The sequence below is a fragment of the Neolamprologus multifasciatus genome, chromosome 10, assembly GCF_963576455.1.
Source record: "Neolamprologus multifasciatus chromosome 10, fNeoMul1.2, whole genome shotgun sequence".
NCBI classification, from domain to species: Eukaryota; Metazoa; Chordata; class Actinopteri; order Cichliformes; family Cichlidae; genus Neolamprologus; species Neolamprologus multifasciatus.
The window spans coordinates 17,303,700-17,328,751 of record NC_140448.1 but is presented as its reverse complement, the minus strand read 5'-3'; the positions used below and the strand labels follow the sequence as shown (position 1 = coordinate 17,328,751).

Below are 25,052 nucleotides of genomic sequence, written 5' to 3'. Positions count from 1 at the left end.
CCACTGGTAACATGTTACGCTGTAATGGATTGAAATGTTGCAAAGTCCCCCTGTTTAAGAGGGCGTATGTACAGGTCCAACTCAAGTTTGTCAGTGAACATCTAAACAGTTTAGAGAAGGCTTGGGAGAAAGTGCTGTGGGGGAGAAATGTGGAGTCTGACGCAAAGATCACCAACAACCTCCTACCTCAGCCAATAATATGTGTCACGGATGAGTCTTCCAGCGTGAATCAGCAGCTGTGAGCAAATCTGATTTTATAAACTGGAATTCTTGACTTCTCTGCTTAAAACTCCACTGCTCAAAAAAAATTAAAAGGGAACATTCGATTATCACAGTATAACAAGTAGTCAGTTAAACTTCAGGGATTTTAATCAGTCCAGTCAGGGAGCATAAGTCTACAAATGAAATTGACAGCAGGTGAAAACCCTCAAAAGAAAATGGTTTTTACAGGTGGTTCCACAGATCACTGCTTTCTCTGGATCCTTCCTGACTGATTTTTCTCCAGTCTTGCTTTTTTGTTAGTGTCCTTGTTATGAGTACCTGCTGCACATTCAGGGTGCACAGGTAGTCCAGATCCTTCAGGATCACACATCCATATGTTATGCCTCCCAGCACAGTGTGGAGGAGATACTAGAAGATGAGCGCTTACACAAGGAGAACTGGACAGAGCCGGAGAAAGTCTCATAAACTCTATATCATGAGCTCCAGTTGGTTAGTCGTGCATATATCTGAGCATGCTGTCACAAACACACTCAGTCAGAGGGCCTCACATGTTTTAGTCGGACCTCTCCTCAAAGCTCAGCTAGCATTCGCTCGAAGACACCAGAACTGGACCCGTCCCCTTCACAGAGGAGAGCAGGCTCACACTGAGCACATGAAATGTTTCACCCCCTGAAACATTATCCAGGATGTCTGCACTGGGGAGGGGGAGGGATTTCCTGGGAGGGTCACACAGACTGCTGTGACTGTTCATAGGCCCTCAGACCCAGCGTCAGACCTTCTGTTGGTGAAAGACACTGTCCAGCCCATGTTGCCAGAGTTTATGAATGTTATGAATCAGTGACTGACGTCACCAAATAAGAGTCACTGGTGCTGTGATCCAGGTCTGGGGGGGAGGGGGGGTCCCCCGGGACACCATCTGCTGTCTCATCAGAATCCTTATTGGGTTTGCAATGCAGCCACATACACAACTGAGCCACAGTATAATGCAAGCTGGATAAGCCCGTAATTTCAGTTAGTAATTCTGATTTTTGTAGATTATGAATCCAGCCCTCAAAGGGTTGATGATTTTGTTTATTGAGATCTGATGTTTGTATTAAATCTTCTCTTAATTTCTTTGAGCACAGTAATCTAATGCATCTTACAGTAAACACCTTGTGAGGTGATGCTTTAAAAAAAAAACTGTGTAGTTTATGTATTAACACCTTGCACACTCAGACATGTGCAGGTAGGGTCTGCTAAGGATTTGTAACACGGCTGGTTTCAGGATCCATGGACTGACGTCAGCAGATTTCAGGTTTTTATGGTGATGCAAACAGATAAGTCAGTGTCCTTCTTAACTAAATTGTAACCCAACATGAAGATTGCACTTTAATCTGCTGTCAGAGTGGACATCAAGCAGCATCAGATGTGGATCGTCTGTGTATTTAAATTATTTATTTGCAGAGAGTCAAAGCACACTCACGCTGTCCAGTCCAGTGTTTGTGCACTCTGAGGCTGCTAAGTGTCCAGTGTTGCTCCTTTTCCTGTGTTGTTTATGAGGCAAGCTGTGCTCCTCGTTGCTTATGCACATGTACTTGAGTTTTGAACTTTTGCAGCGTAGCCCAGCTCAGTGGAAAAACACCCACACACCACAATCTACCTTCGGGTTATGGTCCGTCCCAGGCCTTAATCACATACTGTTCGACTGTCGGATGAGTCTGTTTCCCTGCATTAGATAAACCACCTGCCTTTCAAGGCAAATTCAATAAATGACAAGAGCATGCACTTCTGTCCCCCGAGCAGCGACTACACGCTCATCTCCAACGTCCCTGTTCAAATGCACGTAGCTGAATGAGGAAAACAGTTTGTTAAAGGTGTGCACGCATTTCTTACCTCCCATTAGATTAACCAGTAATGAGGATAATGGTTGCTTTATTCTGTAAAGACCTCATTGGCCCAGTCTCCACATGACCTTAGCTGGATGAACAATTGAGGGTTGGAAGGAAGCAAAGAAGGAAAAAGCTCATTACATAGCATAGATTACATAAGATAAAGCACATCATTGCACAGTGGTGGTTTGTGCCATGGCTCAATAAAACGAAATAAAGCTCTTATTGTGTGCAAACAGGAATAATATATAATACATGCTTTCTAAAGAAAACAAGTATGATTAGAAATGCTTTTGGACATATTTGTTTGCTGTCTTTATATTATTTAAACTATCTGCATTGAAATGTGATTGTGGCATTAGTACTGTATACAGAGACTAGTGTAGGTTAACGAGGTCAGGTTAGATTTGGAGTGTCAGGCTGGAAGCTGCCAGCAGCACCAACAGACTCGTGTCTCTTCACATATTTATGCAGCAGCTATATGGACCAAAATAGCCGACAGCAAGAGAGGCCTGAGTTTCCAAGCAACCCAGCTGAGAGCAGGAAGATAAGGAAGTGATGTGCTGCAGGGTACACTCAGTCTTCTGTTTGCATACATCTCCTCTTCACCCCCCTCTCCACCGTCCTCTTTCTGTGTGGGGTCCTGAGTGAACCGGATCCGGTGAGAAATGTCGATGAGCTTTTATTGCGCTTGATGTGTGACACCGGAATACAGTTATGAAATTATGTGCCAGCTGAGGATGCATAATAATAGGACCGTTACTGGGATTATATTAGGGGCACCTGGGTCACTCTCCTTTCCTGTGCTGTGAATACTTTATCACATCTAGACCAAAAGAAGGGGGAAAAAAGCCAAACTGTGGCCTTGCTTGAACAGACAAACAAGCATATTTAATGTATCCATGTCCCATCAGTTGTTGTTAAAAACTAATGTGGTTAAGCAACGGATTGGCCATTTGGGGCTCTTAACATCATGTTGTGCCTGGAGAGCTCGTTGCGTCAGGTGCTTTGGCTAATAATTGATAGATTTGGAGAGGCGGCGTGTGGTGGGTTCACAGCTGGCTGACTGCGCTCCACAGTCCCGTGTTTAGTGACTGAAAAGCTCCAAGCATGATTAAATAAGAGCCCCTTTAAGGGACAAAACTGGACATCCAAAGCCAGTATTGACGGCTACCATGAAGGCTTTGCTCACCTTCGTGACATTTCTTGGCTTCTTCACCCCCGTGACTGCAAAGCCTAACGCCGGCTTGAAAACCTGGGGTCGCTTCAATAAGCTGCCCTATCCGGCAGACAAGGCTTTCCTCTATGACACCTTCCCCAAGGACTTCATATGGGCGGTGGGCACGGCCGCGTACCAGGTGGAGGGCGCGTTCGAAAAGGACGGGAAGGGGCTCTCCATTTGGGACACTTTTACGCGCGGCGGCACCCGAATGATCACCGGAGACGTGGGCAGCGACAGCTACCACAACATCAACGCTGACATCCGAGCCATTAAACAGCTCGGGGTCAGCCACTACAGATTTTCTCTGTCCTGGTCCAGGATTTTTCCCAACGGTACCCGTGGCAGTTACAACGAAATCGGCACCAACTACTACCGGACGCTCATTAAGAAGCTGAAGGAGATCCGCGTGGAGCCGGTGGTCACGCTCTACCACTGGGACCTGCCAGACCACCTGCAGCAGACCCTCGGCGGATGGAGCAACCCGGAGCTCGTGGGAATTTTCAAAGACTACGCCGATTTCTGTTTCCAGGCTTTCGGGGATGACGTAAAGTACTGGATCACCATCGATAACCCCTTTGTGGTGGCGAGACACGGATATGGCACCGGAGTGGTGGCTCCCGGGATAAAGAACGACCCTGATCTTCCATTCCGGGTTGGACACAACCTGCTGAAGGTGATTCTATGTTGTTCCTGTGTGTATGTGTGTTTTTTAAAATATCTAAAATATGTGCTTACATTATTAAAACAACTTTAGTGAAGAGGATTTGAAGGGGTTATTTCTAAAATAAGGAAATTACCTGTTTTGTAAGTATCCTTTTGACTCTGTAGCCAATCCAATACTTAAAGTATCTTTATGGAACTTTGATGTTACATTTGTTACATTTTCTGCTCTCTGGGCCAGCTCTCCCATAAAAAGGACATTTTTAATGTCAATGAGACATTTTAGGATGATATAAAGTGATATAACAGTCACTTTACCAAAAACTGACTGGCGCTTATGCCTTGTGACGGGGATGTTCTTTCTCAAATTCACTTGATATCATTCAGGGGAGATATTTTTTACAGGCCAACAAATCTAAAAATTTATAACACTTAAACTAAGATTGCCTGTAGTATTTATTGTAAATGACTTGTTTCCACCCAACCTGTCAGTTTGGGGCATAAAGAACACTTCTGTTAATGGGAAATGCATTTTAAAGAAAAAAAGAAAAAAAGCTAGATGTAGCAAATTTGATACAAATTAAAACTCATGTATGCAATTATTTCCCAGTTTAGTCTTTAAAGGGTTACAAAAGTCTTTTTAAAGCAAGATCTAGCCAAGAAATTGCAACAACAATATAACATCACAGTACTATAAAGAAATTTAAATGGTCAAAAAGGACTTGATTTATTATATTGCAGGTACAATCACACAGAGTCATAAAGATACTTGCAAAACATGTCATTATTTTATATATAACGTCTTTGTAAATCCTGCTGACTACACGTTAGTTCACAAACAAGCAAAGCTATCGCAGACAATAACCTCACAGAAACAAACATCTTACTATGTTGATTGTTTTCTTAATTTTTCTCAGCACCATGAGTAACTCCTTATCATTTTTTGCCTGAGGATCTTTACCGACCTGCTGACAGTGAAGCTCGTGGCTTTGGCTCGCCATGCTTATTTGGATTTAGACTTTCTTAAAAATTATGTATATCTTTTTTTTATGGTCTTTTTTACTGGAGCGTAGAACGTTTCAAGATGCTTGAAATGTATGACTTACACGAAGATGAAGCTGGTGGAGCAATGACAAGTTTTTTTCTTTTAAACTGTTAATCTATAAACTCCATCATCGTGGATAACCTGATTGTGTAGGAACGAATATTTGATCGAGCTGCTCTCATGAGTAATAATGTATTTGTTTCTGGGCTGCTGTGAAAATAATAAATCTCAAGGCCTTATAATATTTAATATTATTAATGTTATATTTGTTTTGTGTCATCCTTCCCAGCATTTATGCCTACATCCCATCCACCCATCTCCCCTCTTTTTCTGTCCTTCTCCCTCCTCCAGGCTCACGCAGCTGCTTGGCATCTCTACGACCGCCACTACCGTCCACGACACCATGGCAAACTGTCCATGGCTCTGGCCTCTCACTGGATCAAGCCCAGCCGCACTCGCCTGGAAAGCCTGAGAGAATGTCAGTGCTCCCTGGACCACGTCCTGGGTTGGTTCGCCCGGCCACTGTTCATAGATGGAGACTACCCCCCCTGCATGAAGTCAAGGCTGGGCTCACGTCTGCCCTCCTTCACGCCGGAAGAAAGTGAACAGGTGAAAGGAACAGCTGACTTTTTTGCCCTCTCTCATGGTGCGGCGCTGAGCTTCCATCTGATCAACGACAGCCTCAAGTTTGGGCAGCAGGAGGATCTGGACCTGAGGATGCTGCTCTACTGGGTCAACACGGAGTATGACAACCCCCCCATCTTTGTGGTGCAGAGTGGTTGGTAGGTGTAGACGCTCTGCTGATTGCACAGCACCTCTTTGATGCCACCTCATGTCTCTGTTGAACGTCTTGGTTTCCATGCAGGTACGTCCTCGGCAACACCAAGACAAAAGACCCAAAACACATGTACTACCTCAAGAGGTTCATCGCCGAGGCGCTTAAGTGTGAGTCCAGTGTCGTGTATTGACATTCTCATATCATAACATTTCTCATATCAGCATAAGTGGTCATAAAAACAATGGCGACCCGATAACTTCACACTGAAGCTAAATATGGGTCATCTGCACTGTTGTGTTTGTAATCCAGCAATCGTCATAGACGGAGTGAACGTGATTGGATACACTGCCTGGTCTCTGATAGACGGCTTTGAGTGGCACAGGGAATACGGGATACGACGGGGGCTTTACTATGTGGACTTCAACACTCCTGACATGAAGAGGGAGCCAAAGACATCTGCCACCTTTTACAGGCATGTGTTCAGTTCTTATCATTTTAGGGTGCACAATTTGTGCAGGTATCTGCTGAATTCCTCCAACAGCAGAATAAGTTGCTAATAAAATGCTGTACAGCAGCACAGCAGAGCAATAAAGCTGATGAGCCACACCAACAACTCTTTTCCACTACCTTCATTTAGTGGAAAAGAATTGTTGAAGCTGGATTAAGAAGAGACTTAATGATCAGTAAGCACCAGTACCAAGAAATGGGATGTTTAATTTGAGATCATTGATGGAGAAGATGTAGAGAAGGTTAGACAGCACAAAATATCTACAGTAACTGTTTCATCTTGGTTCAGTTAAGGACCCTTCTCTTTTGATAAAAATCACAATTATGTCTTACAAACACAGTAAAGAGACACAATAAAGGAAGAGAGTTTGTGCCGCTGTCATCATTCCTACAGAAACGTCATCCAGAGCAACGGTTTCCCAGAACTTCCTGAGAACAGACCAGTACAAGGAGCCTTCCCCTGTGATTTCGCCTGGGGTGTGTCAGCCAACTCAATCCAGGTGCGTGTGGGTGTTTGTGCATGTAAACTGAGCCCGGGAGGAGATAGTGTGTAGGCACTGCAGGGGGTTTTGCAGATGGATGCGGAAGTCATGGCGGGCCAAAGGACAGAGGTCGGATAATGAATGAAAGGCGATTAGAATGCTTGTAACACACCCAAAAAAGATTCCAGGTCTGACCAACCGTCTCAGCCGTGGGCAAAAAGATGACAGTCAATAAAATTCTAAAAGATAATTTACTGACACGATAATCAAAAGATAAAACAGTCCAGTGTCCCATTTGCAAATCAAGTAAAAACACACAGTCCCAAGGCCAGAGCCAGCTATGCCACAATGCCTGTTGCACTCCACGTGTTGACTTCAACAGGGTTAGCAGTTGTCCTCTGAGACCCACCACCCTGCAAGTAGATAGCCAGTGGTCACTACAGCCTCTGCAACTCCGCTGCCTTTAGGTTGTGGCATATAATAGGCCCTGGCCTGCACAGAGAGACAAAATGAAATGCTCACTATATAACTCACAGTGCAAAACCCATCCATCCCAAACATGTCAGATTTGATTACATTACACACCCGCAGAGAGAGACAAAATGACACAGCAGTGTTTGTAGTGTGGGCTATAAGTAGACCAGTGTATCAGTGCAATCAAGTACACCTGCCTCTAATTAGTCCAACCCCATTACAGCCAATGGCTCACCAAAAATGTGACACACACACAACCACTCCCAACCCAGTGCAACTTCACACAATAATATGGAGCTGAATTAATACAGGTACATTAGTCTTCCATGTTACATGCTTCCTTGGAGATGTCAACTCAAGAAAATATTAACTTAACTGTCTCAGCTTTGATTCAGGGACTCAGAATAGGACCTGTTTATCATTCTACCATCTGTGGGGCTGATGTCTAACATATTTAACATGACGGCTCTGTTGGATATTTTGAAGATTTATGCAGTGATTATAATATCTTATTTGAAAGTATTTCTCTTGCCCTGATCGAACTTGCATCATGTGGATTACATTACTTCCAGCCTGCGCTTTTTATGGTGAAAGTCCAACTTGCAACAGGGACAGTAATTAACCCTCTCTTAATAATAAACCACATAAACCCACAGAGTCATCATGCAAAACTGCTTTGATCGTTTTGCATCGTTATTCGCACAGGTGGAGACCACGCCCACCCAGTTTGCAGACCCAAACATTTACCTCTGGAACGTCTCCAACAACGGAGAGCTGCTGAAGCTGGAGGGCTTCAACGCGCCGCCTCTACATCGAACCCCACACTGTGCCGATTACGCCACCATCCGCCAGCAGGTTGGCCATTTTACCCACCTGCCACCTGTTTTGGCTCTTTTTTGGGTTACAGCTTGTAAAGGTTTGAGGGAGGTTTCTTAGTTTTAGTGTGTATCCCTCCTCATTCTCCTCCCTAGGTGGAAGAAATCAGGCAGATTGGCGTAAACCACTTCCACTTCTCCCTCAACTGGTCAGCCCTGGTGCCTACAGGGGATGTGGCTCATCCTAACACCACCCTGCTGGGGTACTATCGCTGTTTCTCACGTCAGCTGCTCCAGGCTAATGTCACACCTGTGGTCACTCTTTGGCACCACACCCGCCAGCGCAGCAGCCTGCCGGCCCCGCTGGATACTGCCAACAGGTGGCTGAACAGGTCAGATAGAGCGCTTATATAAACACCGTTTGAGCTTGAAAATTTGTTCCAAATACAGAACAAATACACGTTAATTTCTATGAGTCATGGTTTATTACAGCTTACAGTAATGGGCAGAGTGGTGTGATATAAAAGCAAACATGCGGCGATGTTTCCAGGAACAGTGTGTCCATGTTTTCACCTGCGTGATCGCTGACTGCTCTGTGTTTTCTCTTCCTGTAATAAAGAGATACTAAAACCAGCAATCCCAATATTTGAAAGTCTGATGTGCTGGCATTTTTAACTCCATTAGTGACATCTGACGTTGTTTTTAAAGTAGAAAGATATCCACCATTATTATTTTTTGAAATCACATGTAAGTGCCTGAATGTTGTCACTGTGCAAAAGTCTTGAGCCACAGTATATACTTATACTGTGTATATACTTATTTTATTAGATATATCAGAGCAGCAAGATTACTTCCATTTCAGTTTCTTAATGTAGATATTGTTTTCCCTTGTAACAGTAAGACTCCAGAGGCCTTTGCAGACTATGCCAGGCTTTGCTACAGAGAGCTAGGGGCCTATGTGAAGATATGGATCACCCTGAACGAACCAAACGATGAGATGGTGAGCTACCCGGAGGGCCATGAGATGCTGCGGGCTCACGCGCTGGCCTGGCATGCTTACGACCGCGAGTTCAGATATGCACAGGGAGGAAAGGTCAGTGAAGTGCTGGTTCTGTGTGGACCAGGGGCAGATCTAGAGAAATTTTCTTAGGGTGTCATGAGGGTGGCAAAGAAATCAAATGGGGTGGCAAAATCAATGCCTTCCCCCCCCAAACACATATGCAGGTGGTTACATATGGTTAGAATGATTCAAATGCAGTAAGCATACATGTTTTTCATATAAATATAGTCTATATCTTAATTATTGTCTGTAGCCCACATAATTACACACTTTAGTTACATAAAACATGTGATTTTCTAATGTTATGTACTGTATAGCCTGTATAATAAATAAATATGTAGCCCAATAAGTATAAAATCCAGAAAGCTACACAACATTGGGCGGTTCATTTACAAAAACAAGTCTAAGTTTCACACTGTTTTTTGTTAGAAAACAATCACATTGTTACAGCTTAAATTACACAAAATGTCAGAAATCTGCACTGTCATGAACAAAAATTAACCTAATTTTTCATAATTTGTTGGATTAACCCACTGAGGTCTGAAATACAACCGTTTGTATTTCACCCTCAGATTGTTTCATTTTATTTTTTCCCCCTTGCCTTGTTTGGTATCTTTTCAGCTCAACTGAATTTAGTTGTTTTTCACTGACTTACCGCATTAGTACTACTATTACTATTAATAGTACTATTACTGATCTGAAATCACACAAAGAACTTAAAATCCTAGTAGTATTTTTTACTGTAAAAAAAACCCCCCACAGACATGTTGAGTAAATTTTTATAACTTGAATTGCAAATATAAATTGTACATTTTGTAAACATATACAGCTATTTATCTAAAAATGCAGCCAATACACCTGCCGGTCTTTTTTTTGATTTTCTACAACCATTTAAAAATATTACTAAAACTAAAGTAAGAGAACAATCAGGTGTTGCAATAAGATGCCCCGCAAATGACGTGTGTCAGTAAAAAAAAAAGGTTTGTCCACCAAAAGACAGAAAAGAACTTCACAGGGATAAACCTGCAGGCCTGACAACCGGAGGTGTATCACTCCGCTGGTTTTCTACTTAGTTACTTAGTGACAGTGTTTACATTGCAAATGTGCCTTAGTGACATTCATTAGTGCCCTCACTGACACACAAAACGAAACGACTACACAACAGAACAACTACACAAGACAACACAACACACTAAGTATACACTCCACACTAAACGTCACAAATCTCCCACATCTAAAAACTCTCTCTGTCTCTCTCTCACTCACTCTCTCTGTCTCTCACTCACTGCCATTACCGTCATTCCCAAAACTTTTCCCTCTTCCTAAACAACCAAATCCCACATTTTGACTTTTTTTTTTTTAATTTGTTGACATGGTGCATTTTTCCACTGATAGGAAAGAAGTGTTTTTTTCCCCTTTCTTTACTGTTTTCGTGCTGTCCTTAGAAAACACACACACACAAACGTGAAGACGGTATTTAGAAAAAAAGCGTGGCTTATATATATTATCATAACTCTGGATTTACTGGCCTGTAATTAAAATTTAAAAACTTTGAAGTCCGAACTTTCAATGTGGGTTGAAATAGAGACTCAGCGTGGCTGCAGCTTGTTGCCATGTCAGCTTAAAATAGTCATGTGATTTGGAGGTGCAGCGGGTTAATAACACTCACCTTCCTTCCATTTCCTGAGTGTAACATCCAACCACCTGTGTAAAATCCGAAATTCCCGTGGTGTTGTTCAAAATATGCTATGGCACAATTATAAGCATGGCTTGCTACTGAAAACAAGAAAAAAGTCTGTCCTGCTATGGACTGAACCATTTGTTAATGGTGCAGGGGGGAACACTATCCAATATATTCAGTTTTAGCATTTATATTCACTGTTGACTGTAACTACGCTCGAACTGTTAATGCTATCTTATTTTCATAAACAACAATGTCATATGTAAAACTGGGGTGGCAAGGGGTCATTTTAGGGTGGCACTTGCCACCCCATGCCATCCTTCTAGATCCGCCCCTGGTGTGGACACCAGGAGAAAGAAATAGTCTCAGATGCTCACCTGAACTTGGCATGCTTTGTGTAATATCAGGTGTCTCTGGCTTTGCATATGGACTGGGTGGAGCCGGCATTTTCATTCAGCCGAAAAGACGTGGAGCCGGCTAAAAGGGTTTTAGACTTCTGCATTGGCTGGTTCGCAGAGCCAATCTTTGGCAGTGGGGACTATCCTGTGGGGATGAGGAGCTGGCTGCGGCAGCTGAACTCACTCGAGTACAAATCCTTCATTCACAGTGTGGTACAGTTTTAAAGCCTTGTGTGTAGTGTACACAGTTAAATTTTAGTTATATTTTATGTGCTTCCACAGACTGCCAGTTTTCAAGAAGGACGACAGACAGCTGGTTAAAGGGACGTATGACTTCTTTGCCATCAGCCACTTCAGTACCAAGCTTGTGACTCACGCCAAGGAAGACTCGTACGACCTCACTTCTCTGGACACTCCACTCTGTTTTAACCCTCTCAGGCTCAAATTAAACTTTTTGTTGCTAATGCACAACCAAGTCCAGCAGTGGTACTTCTGAGTAAAAAAACCTCATAAAATATGTATGTGGGGTAATCAGGTTGTTAGTTTTTAACTGTTGCAAATCGGCAACGCCTGCCTTGAGAGGGTTAATATGACTCATCCAGGCTCATCAGAACTTATTTATTAACTAATAGGAAGTTGTTTAGTCACTCTTATTTTCTACATCTGCAGATACACCTACACAGCAATGCTTGAGGTCCAACACATGATTGACACCACGTGGATCATGTCCCCAAGACCTGTCGTGCCCTGGGGACTGAGGAAAGCCCTCAACTGGGTAAGACTTTTGTGATGGTTGTGGTGTGCAACCATCTGTTTCCCTTTGCAGTTATGTGTTTTTATACTGAGTGGATTAAAACTTTCAGGTCATATGTTGTTTCAGTGTAATAGCAGCATAAGAGGCTCTGTTTTTTTTTTTTTTTTTTGCTCTGTAAGGTGAAAGAGCACTACAGCGACGTGCCCGTCTATGTGATGGCTAACGGGGTCCAGGAAGATCCAGCCCGCTTCAAGGACAGCCTGAGAGTTTACTACCTGTACAACTATATCAACGAGGCACTTAAAGGTGAGACTTTTTTGTGGATTAATGTCATGCAACTTGTGTACAATCCTGTAGAGATAAAGTCTTCTCCCCTCTGTGGCCTCAATGCAGTTTAATTATTAGACAGCTATTTAGGTCACTGATCCCAGGTCAGTCAGCTGACTTGGACCCACGTAACTGCAAACACAAATATCAACAGAGATGCACGCACAGTCCACGCTGAAGTTTTGAGTCAGGTCCCTGCCCTTGTAAAGCTTACTGTGTTACACCAAAGGATGATATCTTGTAGTGTTGCTGGAGCCACGTTAAGTTTATTATTAGTAAATTTTTTAAGAAAAGCGATGGGAGAGATATTTTCACATGCACTTTGACTTTTGCCAAAGAACAGGAAATAACAAGAGCACTCAGACAGCGCAGCTCCACCCGAAGAGAAAGAGCTATACTTAAACTTTGTTTTATGCTGATGTCAGCATTGGTAATATGAAAATATAGTATATTAAGTTATGTGTCATATAATGTTGTACTGAAAAATAATGTCTTAAAGAGCTCAAACAGTGCTTATGTCCTCCAATCACTAATATGTTGGTTTAAAGTTTGGAGTTGACCATGGAAACTAAGGGTTTTTCCTAATTTTTGTGACCCTGATTTGACCTATGACCTCGAAGAATTCTATACTAAAATGGTGTATTTAATTATCTTTACCCTTAAGACTGGAGCAGAACTGGCTAAAATCTTTGGCTTCTATAAGATGTAAAAACTAAGTTTATTCTTTTCTCCTGTCACTCAAGAGGAAAAGACAAAGACCTCAGAGAAGATTTATGGAGGCTTGTAAGAGATTGAGATAGAATCAGATGATCTGTTGTGGTGACCCCTAAAGGAAGCAACCAAAAGAAGACTCAATATCTAACACGCTGCCTTTCCTCCTCCGTCCTCCACAGCATACACTCTGGATGGTGTAAACCTGAAGGGTTACTTTGCCTATGCCCTGAACGATCAGAGAGACCCGGGGTTCGGCTTGTATGGCCAAGTCCACGAGGAAGTCGTTGTCAAAGCCTCTCTTTCCAACTATCGCAACATCATCAAGCATAACGGCTTCCCAATTCAAGGAGCAGAGCCACAGCTGTGTCCCAGTTTGGCACCGCCCTGCCGTAGCTGCCACGTCCTGGGCAAGAGTCCTGTAATGGGCTTCTTGATTCTGGTAGGTTCAGGGGTGCTGATCACCCTGGGCCTCATTATTTACTATACAGCCAAGAGACACAAGGAATGTTACTGATGGCAGGAGCTGCTTCGACCCAAAGTGTGCTCGCTGTTCAGCAGTGCAGTCTGTAATAGTTTGGATTTGATGCTAAAGGAGGTCTGATATAAGACATGCTGCAATCAGCCTCACATTTTAGGCTTTATATGTCACTAAGTAATGCTGGTGTTAATAAAACATCTCTTTTTTAGATAATCTTACGTCTCCAATACGTCTATTTGTTTTCATTGTATGGAGAGAGTGCAGAGGATTAACAAGTCCATAATTAAACGTCTGTCCAAGGTGACACATTCTTTCTCCAAGACGAGTAGTAAATAAACAAAATTAAGCAAATGCTACAAGAACTAAGAAGTGGCTGAAAGAGAATCACAAATTAAACTGCGCAGACATGTCAGATTTGGGATGAAAGGTCTGACAGTCACAAAATTCATTTTGATTTGCAGGACGCAAACCACATTCATTCCACCTCTAAGTTACTTTGAGTTTAACAAGAAAGATTACAGGACAGTCAGCTTTTAAAAGACATGTAATTATTTATTTGGACACTTAACAAAAAGTGTAAATTAAGCTCTATAATTCAGCTTTTTTTGTATTATTTGCATTAATTTGGCCATTTTTGTTAGTGAAAGTGAATCTCTGTTTGTGTGTCCTGAAGTAATGTGGTTAGAGCCCACAGTTATATAATTACATACCTGCAGCACACGTGGTTTGGCTCACCCTGGAAACATGTTGCATTACGTCCTTGTTGGCCCATGTTCCAGCTGCCTTTACATACAGTACGTACAGCTGTGAAAAAAATTTTCACAGGAGTCTATGCAGTCCTGTGAAAAACCAAGTACACTCTAAGTACACTTCCACAGGAATAAAGTAGGTTGCAAGAGTAACTCCTCTATAAAAGCAGAAATTTTGAGTTTGCTGCTCTGGAGCACTCAGCTGTGCGTTTACATGTATACAGTTTTCCAAAGAGTGGCCTACAGCTCAGACTCTATAGGCCTCAGTTAGCATGTTAAATGTTAGAGTTCATGACAGTACAATTAAAAAAAGGCTGAACACATGCAGCGTCTTTGGAAGGATTGCCAGGAGAAATGTTTCCAAAGATGCATCTGAACAAACCACAAGACTTGTGGAACAATTTTCTTTCGACAGGAAAAACCAAAATGCAGATGTTGGTCATACTGCACGGCATTACTTTTAACAAAAGCCAATTAGCATATCAGCACAAACACCTCATACCAACTAGTGGAGGGCTGATGATCTGAGCTTGTTTTGCAGCCACAGGACCGTGAAGTGGCCACAAACTCCTCTGTATGCCAAAGTATTCTGGTGAAATTAGGACAAGCAATAGGACAACGATCCCAAACAAAACAACAAATTTACAACAGAGAGGCTGAAAAAAGAAAAAAAGGTGCTCCAATGACCCAAAGTCCACAGTGGATGGAAATGGTGTGGAGGGACTTTCAGCGAGCTGTGCATACACGAATGAATGTATCACTCATCTGTAATTTTATTCACCCTAGTTTGGGCAATCTTGTTATCCATTTACTACAGGCTGGCTCATCCTGAAATATGATGCGTTACATTCCCCTTTGCCCATACGTACCATGCATCAATATCTTGATTTCAGGTTTAAAAAAAAAGGCTCAGTGTTTATGATTATCATTATAGATTTGGTCACATCCATACAGCATACAGATCAGAATATCTGTAATCAAAGCAATTTATTGTTTTGTTCAGTACAATGTGATTTTTTTCCCCCTCCCGGGGTGGTCATCACACCACCACTATTAGTAGTTTACACGACTACACAGAGAGATCAAAGTTTACTAACAGCGTTTAGCACTGAGGGTTTTGGGCAACTACACATAAAGCCAGAAACTGTAAGACTTATTGTGGAGTAAACTGTGTCAGCGTCACCACAATGCCTAAAAAGAACAGAAGCCTGTCTCAAGTCCAGTGAAAGTTGTGGAGGCAACAAAGAAAAGTATTGTTGAAAAAACAAAAAAAAACGCAGCTGTTAAACTCCTGACCAGAAAAATATTGGTCTATTTAAAGTCCATTTAAAGTCAAAACATCATCGCATCCAGACCATCTTCCATGAACTTCTTGTAGATGGCCATGAACTTGGCAGTGAACGCCTCCAGGTGGTAGATGGCTTTGCTCCCCAGCTGTAGTCTGTGCTCATAGAAGGCTGCAATGTGAGCCACCTCCGTCTTCAGCTGCCCATCACAGTTATTAAGCAACTCTTTCACGAGACACTGTTAGAGGAATGAACAAGGACATTTTTACAGCCTCTTCATTAAAGACAACCACAAACTGCACTTTCACAGGAGATAACGTGAAGTAAACGATACCTTCATGATAATCTCAGGAGGGATGCAGTGGGTCAGGAGCTCATACAGTCTGGCTCGGACCTCCAACAACCTGGAACAAACATGGGTGGGAATTTTCATCAAAGTATCTCCACAAGTTTGATCTCTAACAGAACCAAATCTCTGTCACACGTACCTTTGAGGACTCTGCTGGCTGACGATGGCATTAGCCGTTTCTCTAAGATAAACCTCCCAGTCTGTCTCCGGGACGTCTTGGTCCACTGAGAATGGATACCTGTGAATAATAAGATATGCTAAATAAGTATGTGTTTAGCTTTAATTCCAACGTAAGAAAGAAAATGGTAAGTTTTGCCACAACTTACTGCTGCACTCGGCAGGCCTCGCACATCAAAAGCGCTTTACGGAGGTTGCGACCAGATTTTTCGCTGATTTGCTTGGCCAGCTCAGGTGGGAGGACGAGACCCTCCTTTTTACAGACGGACGTAAGAACACTACAAACCTTAAAAAACAAGAAGACAGCAGAGAAAAAGGGAAAAAGTTACCTTAATGAACAAAAACACAAGTTCCAAATAATGTCAATTAGTAAGAGCACGCCAAAAGACACCAAATTCGTCTCACCTCTTCTGTGCTCGGCAGAGGAACTCTAATCGCCAGACAACGGCTCCTAATTGGCCCGATGACTTTGGAAGTAGAGGTGGAGCAGAGGATGAGTCTGCAGGTGGCCATGTACTTTTCCATCGTCCGACGCAAAGCGTGCTGGGCATCCTTCGTCAGTCTGTCCACCTCTGTTAGCAACACCACTGAGAAAAAGAAAAAAATAAAGGTGCCAATTGCTAAATAAGTGACAGGTAGATGCTGTGAGTTCACAGAGCTAAATGGTAAATAGGTGAAATGAGTTCACAGATAAAACATAATCCCGCAAGTCTACATTTTTAGTCTTAACGGTTAAGTCTTCATACATTTGACTACAGGCTAAATTAGCACACTTCTACCTTTGAAGTCTCTCTGAGTGCTCGACTGGATTTGCTGAGACTGTGCCACAGTTTTGATCAGCTCTTGAATCACCACGCGGTCCTGGTTCCCTGCATCACTGTACAGCACAGAACAGAAATACAATAAACAAACATTATAGCTGAAGCAAAAAGGCCTTTTATAGCAACTATAGTTGTCACATGTACTGGAGGGAAAAAGTAAAGCAGTTCCCTGAGATACAGGAGTGCAACTATCAAGTAAGAAAATCTCCTCACCTTGGATTTACTTCCAAGTGATAGTTGCTGGCTATGGTGTTAATCTCAATTTTCTTCTTTGAGGGAGCCTGCAGACAAAAACCACAAACTGGGAAATCAACTAAATCTTTAAGTTGTAAGTCTAAAAAGTTGAAGATTGATCAGAAATGTGACTCTAAATACAGCATGTGAAAGGTGTATTTTACGGAAGTTATTCGCTTGGGGAGAGTGATTGTTTAATTATTTTCCCTCTTACCACAATGGTCTGGTGCTCAATGCGAAGCTTTTCCACCCCAGGACCGTAGAGCTCCCTCAGCAGACACATGATGCGGGTCTTCTTGCCTGCACCTGATGGACCGTACACCAACAAGTGTGGGAAGTCACCACACTGAACCTGAAACATTAACACAAAATTTGTAGTTTTTCTTTCTTTTTTCCTTGTGTTTGAAGTTTTTTTTTTTTTTTTTAAGAATCAGCCATTATATCTTTGCTTTTAAATATTACCAACATTGCGTTATGTTGCCAATGAGAGCAACACTTACGTCAACTCATGAATTATCAAGGTCATGAATGTCATGGTTATTTTGGGATTTTGTTTCTCCAGCGTAAAAAAGTTGTGCAGTATACATCTTAAATGACCACAACACAAGACAACAACCCAAAAAACAAGAATTGGGTGAACAAGTTTAAATTTATTTTATTGATGGTGCTGAAGGTTAACTTCATGCCTATTAACTTCTCATTAGTTATCACGGTCGACTACAAATGGTAGTTTCTCTTTGCCAGCATAGAAAGGATTTGTTTGACAGCACTCATTGGAACGACCAGTACTCAGAACAATGTAAAACGCCAAAGAAGTCAGTAATTGAAGATCTGCCAGTGGTAGCAGTACACTGCACAGAGTGGATGGAATAATGGAGAAGGGGGACTACATCCAAAATCTAGATGGTTGAAACTTGGACAACATTGGGTGCTGTAACAGGACAATCATCCTAAAAATAAACCAAAGCTGGTTTGGAAAAGCAGGCTAAACTACTAAAAGCTCCTGGCTAAACTCAACCCTTTTGTGGACTATGCTTAAAAGCCGGGTCCATGCTAGGAATCAACCAATTTAAATGAACTCTTCAGAGATGAGAGAAAATCTAAAATAAATTCAAACTTGTGCAACCAATTATTTTTAAAGTCATAAAAGATATGCACCATGCAATCATTCCAACTTGGAAGAACAATAGTTTGGATGGATGGAATGATTAAAAGCTCAATATGACCATTGCACTCATGACCAAGACGTCAGTGGATTAAATTTTCTCACCAAAACTGTATGTTTAAAAACACCATTTTCAAGCATTCACATAAATGGAATAAGAAACACAAAAAGTATGAATATTACCTCCTAAACGATGAACATATGTGAACAAGCACTTCAAAAACACAAGTTGTGCGTGCACAATACTCTGTCTAGGAAAGAATGGTGCGTGATGTGTATACAGAAAGTGTGAGAGGATGAGATCATCTTTAAGTGGATGTGAAGCCTTATTAAAATGCCATCAGATCTATTTACCCTCTTGGTCAATACTGTGAGGTTCTGGCTCCATTATAGTGTCAAAGTGGAACAAGTTGCACATAGCTAGTAACGTCCACGATAGCATGAACGGGGTTGTTTTACAAGCTGTACACAAAAAGCCTCTTAACCAGCTCAGTAAATCCCCCACTCTTGTCTTGCAAAGCTAAACTTGTCGACCATGCCAGCTCATATGCAGCATTATTTACGACGCTACCGCCAATCTGAATAAACAGCCATCATGGAGGAGCTTATTTCTCTTACCAGGTTTTTGAGCTGAGCCGCCTGCTCTTTATGAAAGTCCAGTTTCCCGAGGGACGACGGACGATATTTGTCCACCCACAAACTCATTCTGCTATGGATTCAGTAAAACGTTACAGTCGTCCGTGTTGACAGCAGACACACTCTCCGCTTGCTAATCTCCCGCGAAATATTTTTCACACAGCAACCCGCGCGACTGGTTCCTGCTCGGCTACGGAGAGACGGAGAGGACAAATCTGCTACAGGCGCGTAGGTAAACCGGAATTTTCATTGCGCAAAAAAATAAAACAAAAACAAAACATATATTTTTTTTTTTATATAGGACTCAGTAAAATAACGTACCTCAGTAATTCAATAATCTGTGAATGCTCTAAAATGTGATTTTTTTATTCCCCCACATTCTAAAATACACTTTATCTGTGATTTATTTAGCTTACTGTTGAGAGGTCTGTGGAGCCACACATTCGCAGTCAGCACATTTGTTTTTAAAACTGTGTATAATTCCTCTAAACAGGCGATACCAAATGACTTTTGCTTGTGCCACTCATGCGTGACATCTCTCGTGTCCAGGTGCAAACAGACATTCATGTCATCGTCTATACAGCAGATGAGGAGACATGCCTTACTGGGTGAAAGCCAAAGAGAGGAAACGATATGAAGGATTTGTTCATGGAAAACAGACTAATATCACAGAGGAATGTGAGACAGTTAATCCCATGCTGCAAAAACAAAGCTGTCATTTCACAATGAAAAGGTATGAGTGCGTAGTTTTTAGTTTTGGGGATTTTTTTTGGAGGAGCTGGCCTTACTGTACAATTATTTGCGTTTTCTATCTTTGTGATCATTATCTGGTCAAAGCACCTTTTTCTTTAATCCACGACTCTGGTTTTGCCTCATTTATAAAAATGAAAAAGTAAAAAAAAGAAAAGAAAGACAAGCAGAAGAAAATATACACTATATATACTTTATTAGGCAAGCATTGCCAGTACTGGGTTTGGATCCCTTTTGCTTTTAGAACTGTCTCTGTCTTTGTTCTTTGTGGTTAGGGTCCATATGTTAACACTGGTAACATATCAGAGATGCCTCTGGAGGTCATTTGAGTACATACAGTCTTTTTAATGCTCAAGAAACCAGTTTGAGATGATTTGAGCTTTGTGACATGGTGTGTTATCCAGCTGGAAGCAGCCATCAGAAGATACATACGCAATGATCATAAAGGGATGGACATGATCAGTAGTCTGTAGCATTTAAACCATGCTCAGCTGGTACTAAGGGACCTAAAGTGTGCCAAGAAAATACCCTTTACACCATTACACCACCAACAGCAGCCTGAGCTGCTTATACAAGGCAGGGTGGATCCATGGTTTTATGTTATTTACACCAAAATCTGACCCTACTAGCAAAAATCAAAACTTATGAGACACCAGGTGACGGTTTTCCAAACTTTTGTCCAATTTTGATGAACCTGTGTTAAAATTAACCTCAGTTTCATGTTCTTAGCTGCTGCTGTAGCTTCAGGGTTTGTCTTGTTATGTATTCAGAAATGCTACTCCACACAACTTGATTCTAATGATTTTATCGAGTACTGTTACCCTCCTATCAGTTCAATGCAGTCTAGCCTTTTCTGATCTCTCGATATTTATAGACATTTTCACCCTGAGAACTGCTGCTCACCAGATGTTTTCTCTTTTTCAGGGCATTTCTTTTTATGAATGCTAGAGATGGTTGTTTGGGAAAATCCCCGTAGATCAGCATTTTCTTAAATACTCAGAGCAGCCTGTCTGTCAAAATCACCTCTCTTCCCCATTCTGATGCTCAGTTTGAACTCCAGCAGGTCGTCTGGACCATGTCTACTCAGTGAGCTGCTACCATGTGACTGGCCGATTTAAATGAACAATAAATGCATGCTTTGAGTGTACGCTCAGGCTCACATCCACAGAACAGAAGCGTGTTTCTCTATGAGTCATTATATTTCCCTCCTTTATCAGAAGAACAGGTTCAGAATTTTAATACCTTGTTTTCTGCAACAACAGAGTTCAAAAGGTCGTTTTTCTTCTCTGATCTGACTGAATGTTTGCTGTCAAAATGAGGACTTATTCTCTCTTGCATTTCAAACAGTATATACATTCAACACTGTCAAGATAAAGCAGTTATTTATTTCTGCAGCTACTCCTCATAAATGTTTTGTGTGACCCCTCTGTGGAATTGATTTGTACACTTAAAATACCAGAAACATGTTTTTTTTTCCTCTAAACATTCAAACTTTACCCATCAAACATGACCTTGATGTCTGTTTTTCTCCATTATGTTTTTATTCTTTTCTTTTTACTCTGCTCAACCTGATCCAGGCGACTATACCTTTTTTTTTCACAGGAATGCTACACGAAGCGTGTCTCAGCAGGTTAGCGTAGCTTGTATTGAAATACGTGCATGTTTTATTAATAGACTGGAGATAAATCATCACAGCACAGTGGAGTTGTGAAACATCTGGGGAAGGTTTATCAAGATCCTTCAAACGGGATCGCTCTCATGAATGTGAAGTTCTTCAAAACAGTAAAACATTAATCGCGATCATCACAATTTAAAGTAAATGTTAATCTCAACATTTAAATATGTCACGATGTTCCTGATGAACCAAAGATTTGGATGTGAAACTCTGAAGTTATTCTGATTAGGATTTTATTACATTGCTGATGCCTAATGTAACGGCTTAAGTAATTAAGTAATACCCTGAGAAGTTGATGTCACAGTAAGCAAAGAGACTTCTACAGTCTCCCCCCTTGTCCAGACCTCTTCTCCCAAAAAACGGGCCTCAACAGGCGGGATCATTTTCAAGGTTAACCTACAAATAGCAGAGCTTCACCCCAGACCACGGAGCTTCCCTCCAAAATGGGAAAATCAGTGTTTTCAAACAATCCTGAAAACCTTTCAGTCCATCCACTTCTTTGTAAATATCCCAGGTCTTTCAGTTGTTGATGAAAGCGCACAGGCTGCTAGAAATAGTCTGGAAGGCGAGATATTTACAGAAGATAAGAAGAGTTTGAAGCATTACCTCATGTGCTGTTGAGGAATCTGCTTCTGAGGTGAAAAATCTTTTGCTCTGGGCCATATTGTATAGCAATGAGTGAACAGGGGAGGGAGGGAGTCTGGTTTGTCTTCGTGCAGATATTTAATCTGCTCGATCGACCAACAAAAAGATTTGATTTACTTTGCCTGGAGTGAATCATTTACCCTTTTTCTTTTTTTCTTTTTTTCTTTGCCTTGCACAAACTTTCATTCACATGAAAAATAATAAATAACAGCCGCACTTCAGACAGGTACGCTTACACAAATAATCTAAACACCTGCCCGTGGAGCTCTCTATGTGTTCTCGGTGAGGTAATGTAGGAGGGAAAAGCATTCCTCAGCCCTTCTTTCACTCTCCTCCCCTCTCAGCATTTCACGTCTTTCCCCACATAAACTCAGTCGGTTTCACGCTGTATAAACGCACAGGTCACTTTGTTAGATCTGCTACCCCCTGATCTTCAGGCTGCTCTGAGGGAAGACTTCCTGGGTGACACAACCTTTGTGCTAAAATGTCTGGTATGTTGCAAATATGAGTCTGTGTTTGTTTACAATGCAGTGTGCTTTCATTTATGTGTGTGTGTTTTTTAAGAAGTAGGTCAAAATCCCAAATTCTCTCATATTTTGTCAGTTAGAGAGGATTGAAATGATGTTGATGATGTTTCACATCTCAGCTAACATGTGGGAAATAGTCACATTTGCGAGATTGCTGTATTAATCCTCTATGTTGGAAAGGATTTTTGCATGTAAATACTCTCTGTGCTCTACAGTGAAAGAGTATTAAGTATTTCTATGTAATTTGAGGGTTAAACATGAGTGTGTCTGAAAGGCAACGAAAACATTGAGGACCAGGGTAGGAAAGGGTGTGTTGGCTCCAGACAAAAATAGCTATGTTGCAGGAAAAAACAATGCGTTTGAGAAAAATGCGAGAAAAGAAAAATAATGAAAATGTCAGAGTTACAGAGGAATCAGCCAACAATCACATTCATGATGTGACTGATATGAGTCACATAATTTCACTAAAAATGGAAAAATATTTTTCTACATATTAAAGTAATCTTGTAAAAGCACACTGCCGCTGAGCTATTTTAATTCATTTTAAGTGTCCTGTGTGCAGTGTTGAATCGACAGCAGATTTTAATGGAGCACTAACCTGTGCTCGTTACCCCGAGAGTTATTCATTAAAACAAAACGAACGAATTCACCGAATGGGCCTCTGAAAACTGTCCGAGCAGCAGTTTCATGAGCGCTTCACCTAAGGTCCTCTACATCCATTTACAAAACAAATAGCTCTCTGTTACACATTCATATATATTTTTCATCCCGCGTACATGTGAACATCGATCAGTTTACCCAAATATGCACACTCTGTTTCACCTGAGGAACACTGGAGGAGCTTTATCTTTGTAGGAGAATGATTTATACTCAAATCATGTGTTTTTTAATGCTTTTTTAAAAAAAAAAATCTATCTGTTTTATTTTAAAAGAGCACATGGCGATGCGGTGGTTAGTACTGTTGCCTTAAACCAAGAGGGCTCCTGGTTTGACCCTGCTGGCTCATGAAATAATTGGCAGAAAATTCAAATGTTTTGACAACTGAGTGCTTATTGAACCGTCTGACAGTTAAAAAATATTGATTAATTTGCATATATGAGTATGAATTTGTATATTATGTGCTACATCCTGCATGTTTTGCAATTTATGTATTAAGGGGTTATTGAATGGATGGATTTTTAAATGTATTCTTGATTAACCGATTTCTGTTTTTCTTTCCTCTTCTCTGTAACTCAGGCATCAAAGAACTTTGGGCCATTTAAATTTGGTCCAAACTGTAAATATCATCCATGCGTACTTTCAGTTTATCAGCTGCAGCTGGTCCAGTTCAGCTCCTTACAGATGGTTCAGTAGAGATGTATGAAGGTCCATCAGCTGCATTGCCTGTGCTGGAATAGTCAAACAGGCATACTTACCACCAGGTTGTCAATCTTCTGTTGGGTGACCTTCAAGGTTGAGCTACTTTCCTGCCTCAAGCCTCCATCGGCCATCTAAGAAGCATGTCTGAGTCTGTTCCTTTGCTGCTTTGTGCTCTGGATCGTGTAACCAGTCATACCACAAAATGGAACGAGCTGAAAATGGACAAGAGCTCCCTGCATGATGCTCCTGTGTCTGATTTCAGGCAGAATGGACATTGTGAATGCAGACAGAGTTCAGACATGTCTCCTGGAGCAGGTCAGGACATGGAGGTGTCATCCCTGGATCGCAGAGCAGCTGTTCACAGTGATTCTCAGATGGAGGCAGAGAATGTAAAAGACTGTGGAGCTAAAATACCTCAGCAGAAAGACGAGAGCCCTGCAGACACCCCAACAGTCCTGGACAAATGTTGTCATAAACATCTGCCTGCATCTATGAATACACCAGAGGACGTGCTAAGAGTAGTAAAACATCACCCGAGCGCCATTGTGTTCTGTGATTACGACTGTGGGACTGACAATCAGGTCATCAACGAGAGCTCTGATGGCGGAGAGTCCTCGTCATCCACTTCTAAAGAGGCGGAGGGCGAGGACGGTGATGATGATGACTTTCCTGCAACGTTACAATATAAGGAATTCCTGGTCAGCCGTCGTCGTAGAAACTTGAGCAGGAACAGGAAGTGCTTAAGGAGGAGACAGGATGCCCAGCCTAACAGCACACCATCTGACTGGCAAAAACTCAACAACAAGGGCAAGCCTGGGTTCACAGGTAGCCAGGAGGAGGAGGACACATGGGAGAAGAATGGAAAACAGGTAAGGAAAATAAGAGGGGGGCTTGGGCAATAATAAAAAACAAAGAAGTCTTGTTCACTTAGTAGAACAGCCAGAGAAAGCACTTGAAAAGCCTTTATCCTGTGTTAAATTGCACTGCGGAAAGCCTGATCCTTTTTCCACAGCAGAGAGGGATCCGGTCATAGCAGGAAAAGCACAAGTTTTACTCATGAAATTAACAACTGCTGCATTCAAGTATTCAAGTGAGCCAAGGCAGCCTGGACTACGTCAATTTTAGCCACAATTAATCTTATTATGTCCCGCGTCTAGTTTCCTAAAGAGACCTGCCAGAATGCCTTCAGCTAAA

The 25,052-nt window shown here is 41.8% G+C and overlaps 3 protein-coding genes across 3 annotated transcripts in view; 2 read left to right on the top strand and 1 right to left on the bottom strand.

The window, feature by feature from the left end:
• Nucleotides 1–2,638: 2,638 nt before the first annotated feature.
• On the top strand, nt 2,639–19,051 carry kl (klotho). The gene is made up of 13 exons (XM_085173809.1): nt 2,639–3,985; nt 5,369–5,799; nt 5,883–5,962; nt 6,105–6,267; nt 6,697–6,802; nt 7,964–8,113; nt 8,230–8,465; nt 8,971–9,166; nt 11,222–11,400; nt 11,495–11,602; nt 11,882–11,987; nt 12,146–12,272; nt 13,187–19,051. Exons 1-13 carry the CDS (start codon nt 3,266–3,268, stop codon nt 13,519–13,521), a joined length of 2,937 nt encoding a protein of 978 aa, XP_085029935.1. The 5' UTR covers nt 2,639–3,265; the 3' UTR covers nt 13,522–19,051.
• Nucleotides 15,567–19,023, bottom strand: rfc3 (replication factor C (activator 1) 3). Its single transcript, XM_085173815.1, has 9 exons — nt 18,885–19,023; nt 17,316–17,453; nt 17,081–17,148; nt 16,826–16,923; nt 16,452–16,633; nt 16,196–16,332; nt 16,009–16,107; nt 15,855–15,924; nt 15,567–15,758 (listed from the first exon to the last, which is right to left on the bottom strand). The coding sequence occupies exons 1-9, from the start codon at nt 18,969–18,971 to the stop codon at nt 15,567–15,569; spliced, it is 1,071 nt and encodes a 356-aa protein (XP_085029941.1). The 5' UTR covers nt 18,972–19,023.
• Nucleotides 19,052–22,037: 2,986 nt separating the features above from the next.
• The window catches only part of stard13a (StAR related lipid transfer domain containing 13a), a 52,878-nt gene continuing 49,863 nt past the window's right edge, over nt 22,038–25,052 (top strand). Inside the window, exons 1-2 of the mRNA XM_085173802.1 lie at nt 22,038–22,463; nt 23,736–24,727. Coding sequence (XP_085029928.1) covers nt 23,999–24,727 — 729 coding nt within the window. The 5' untranslated portion in view covers nt 22,038–22,463; nt 23,736–23,998. The remainder of the gene's footprint in view (nt 22,464–23,735; nt 24,728–25,052) is intronic.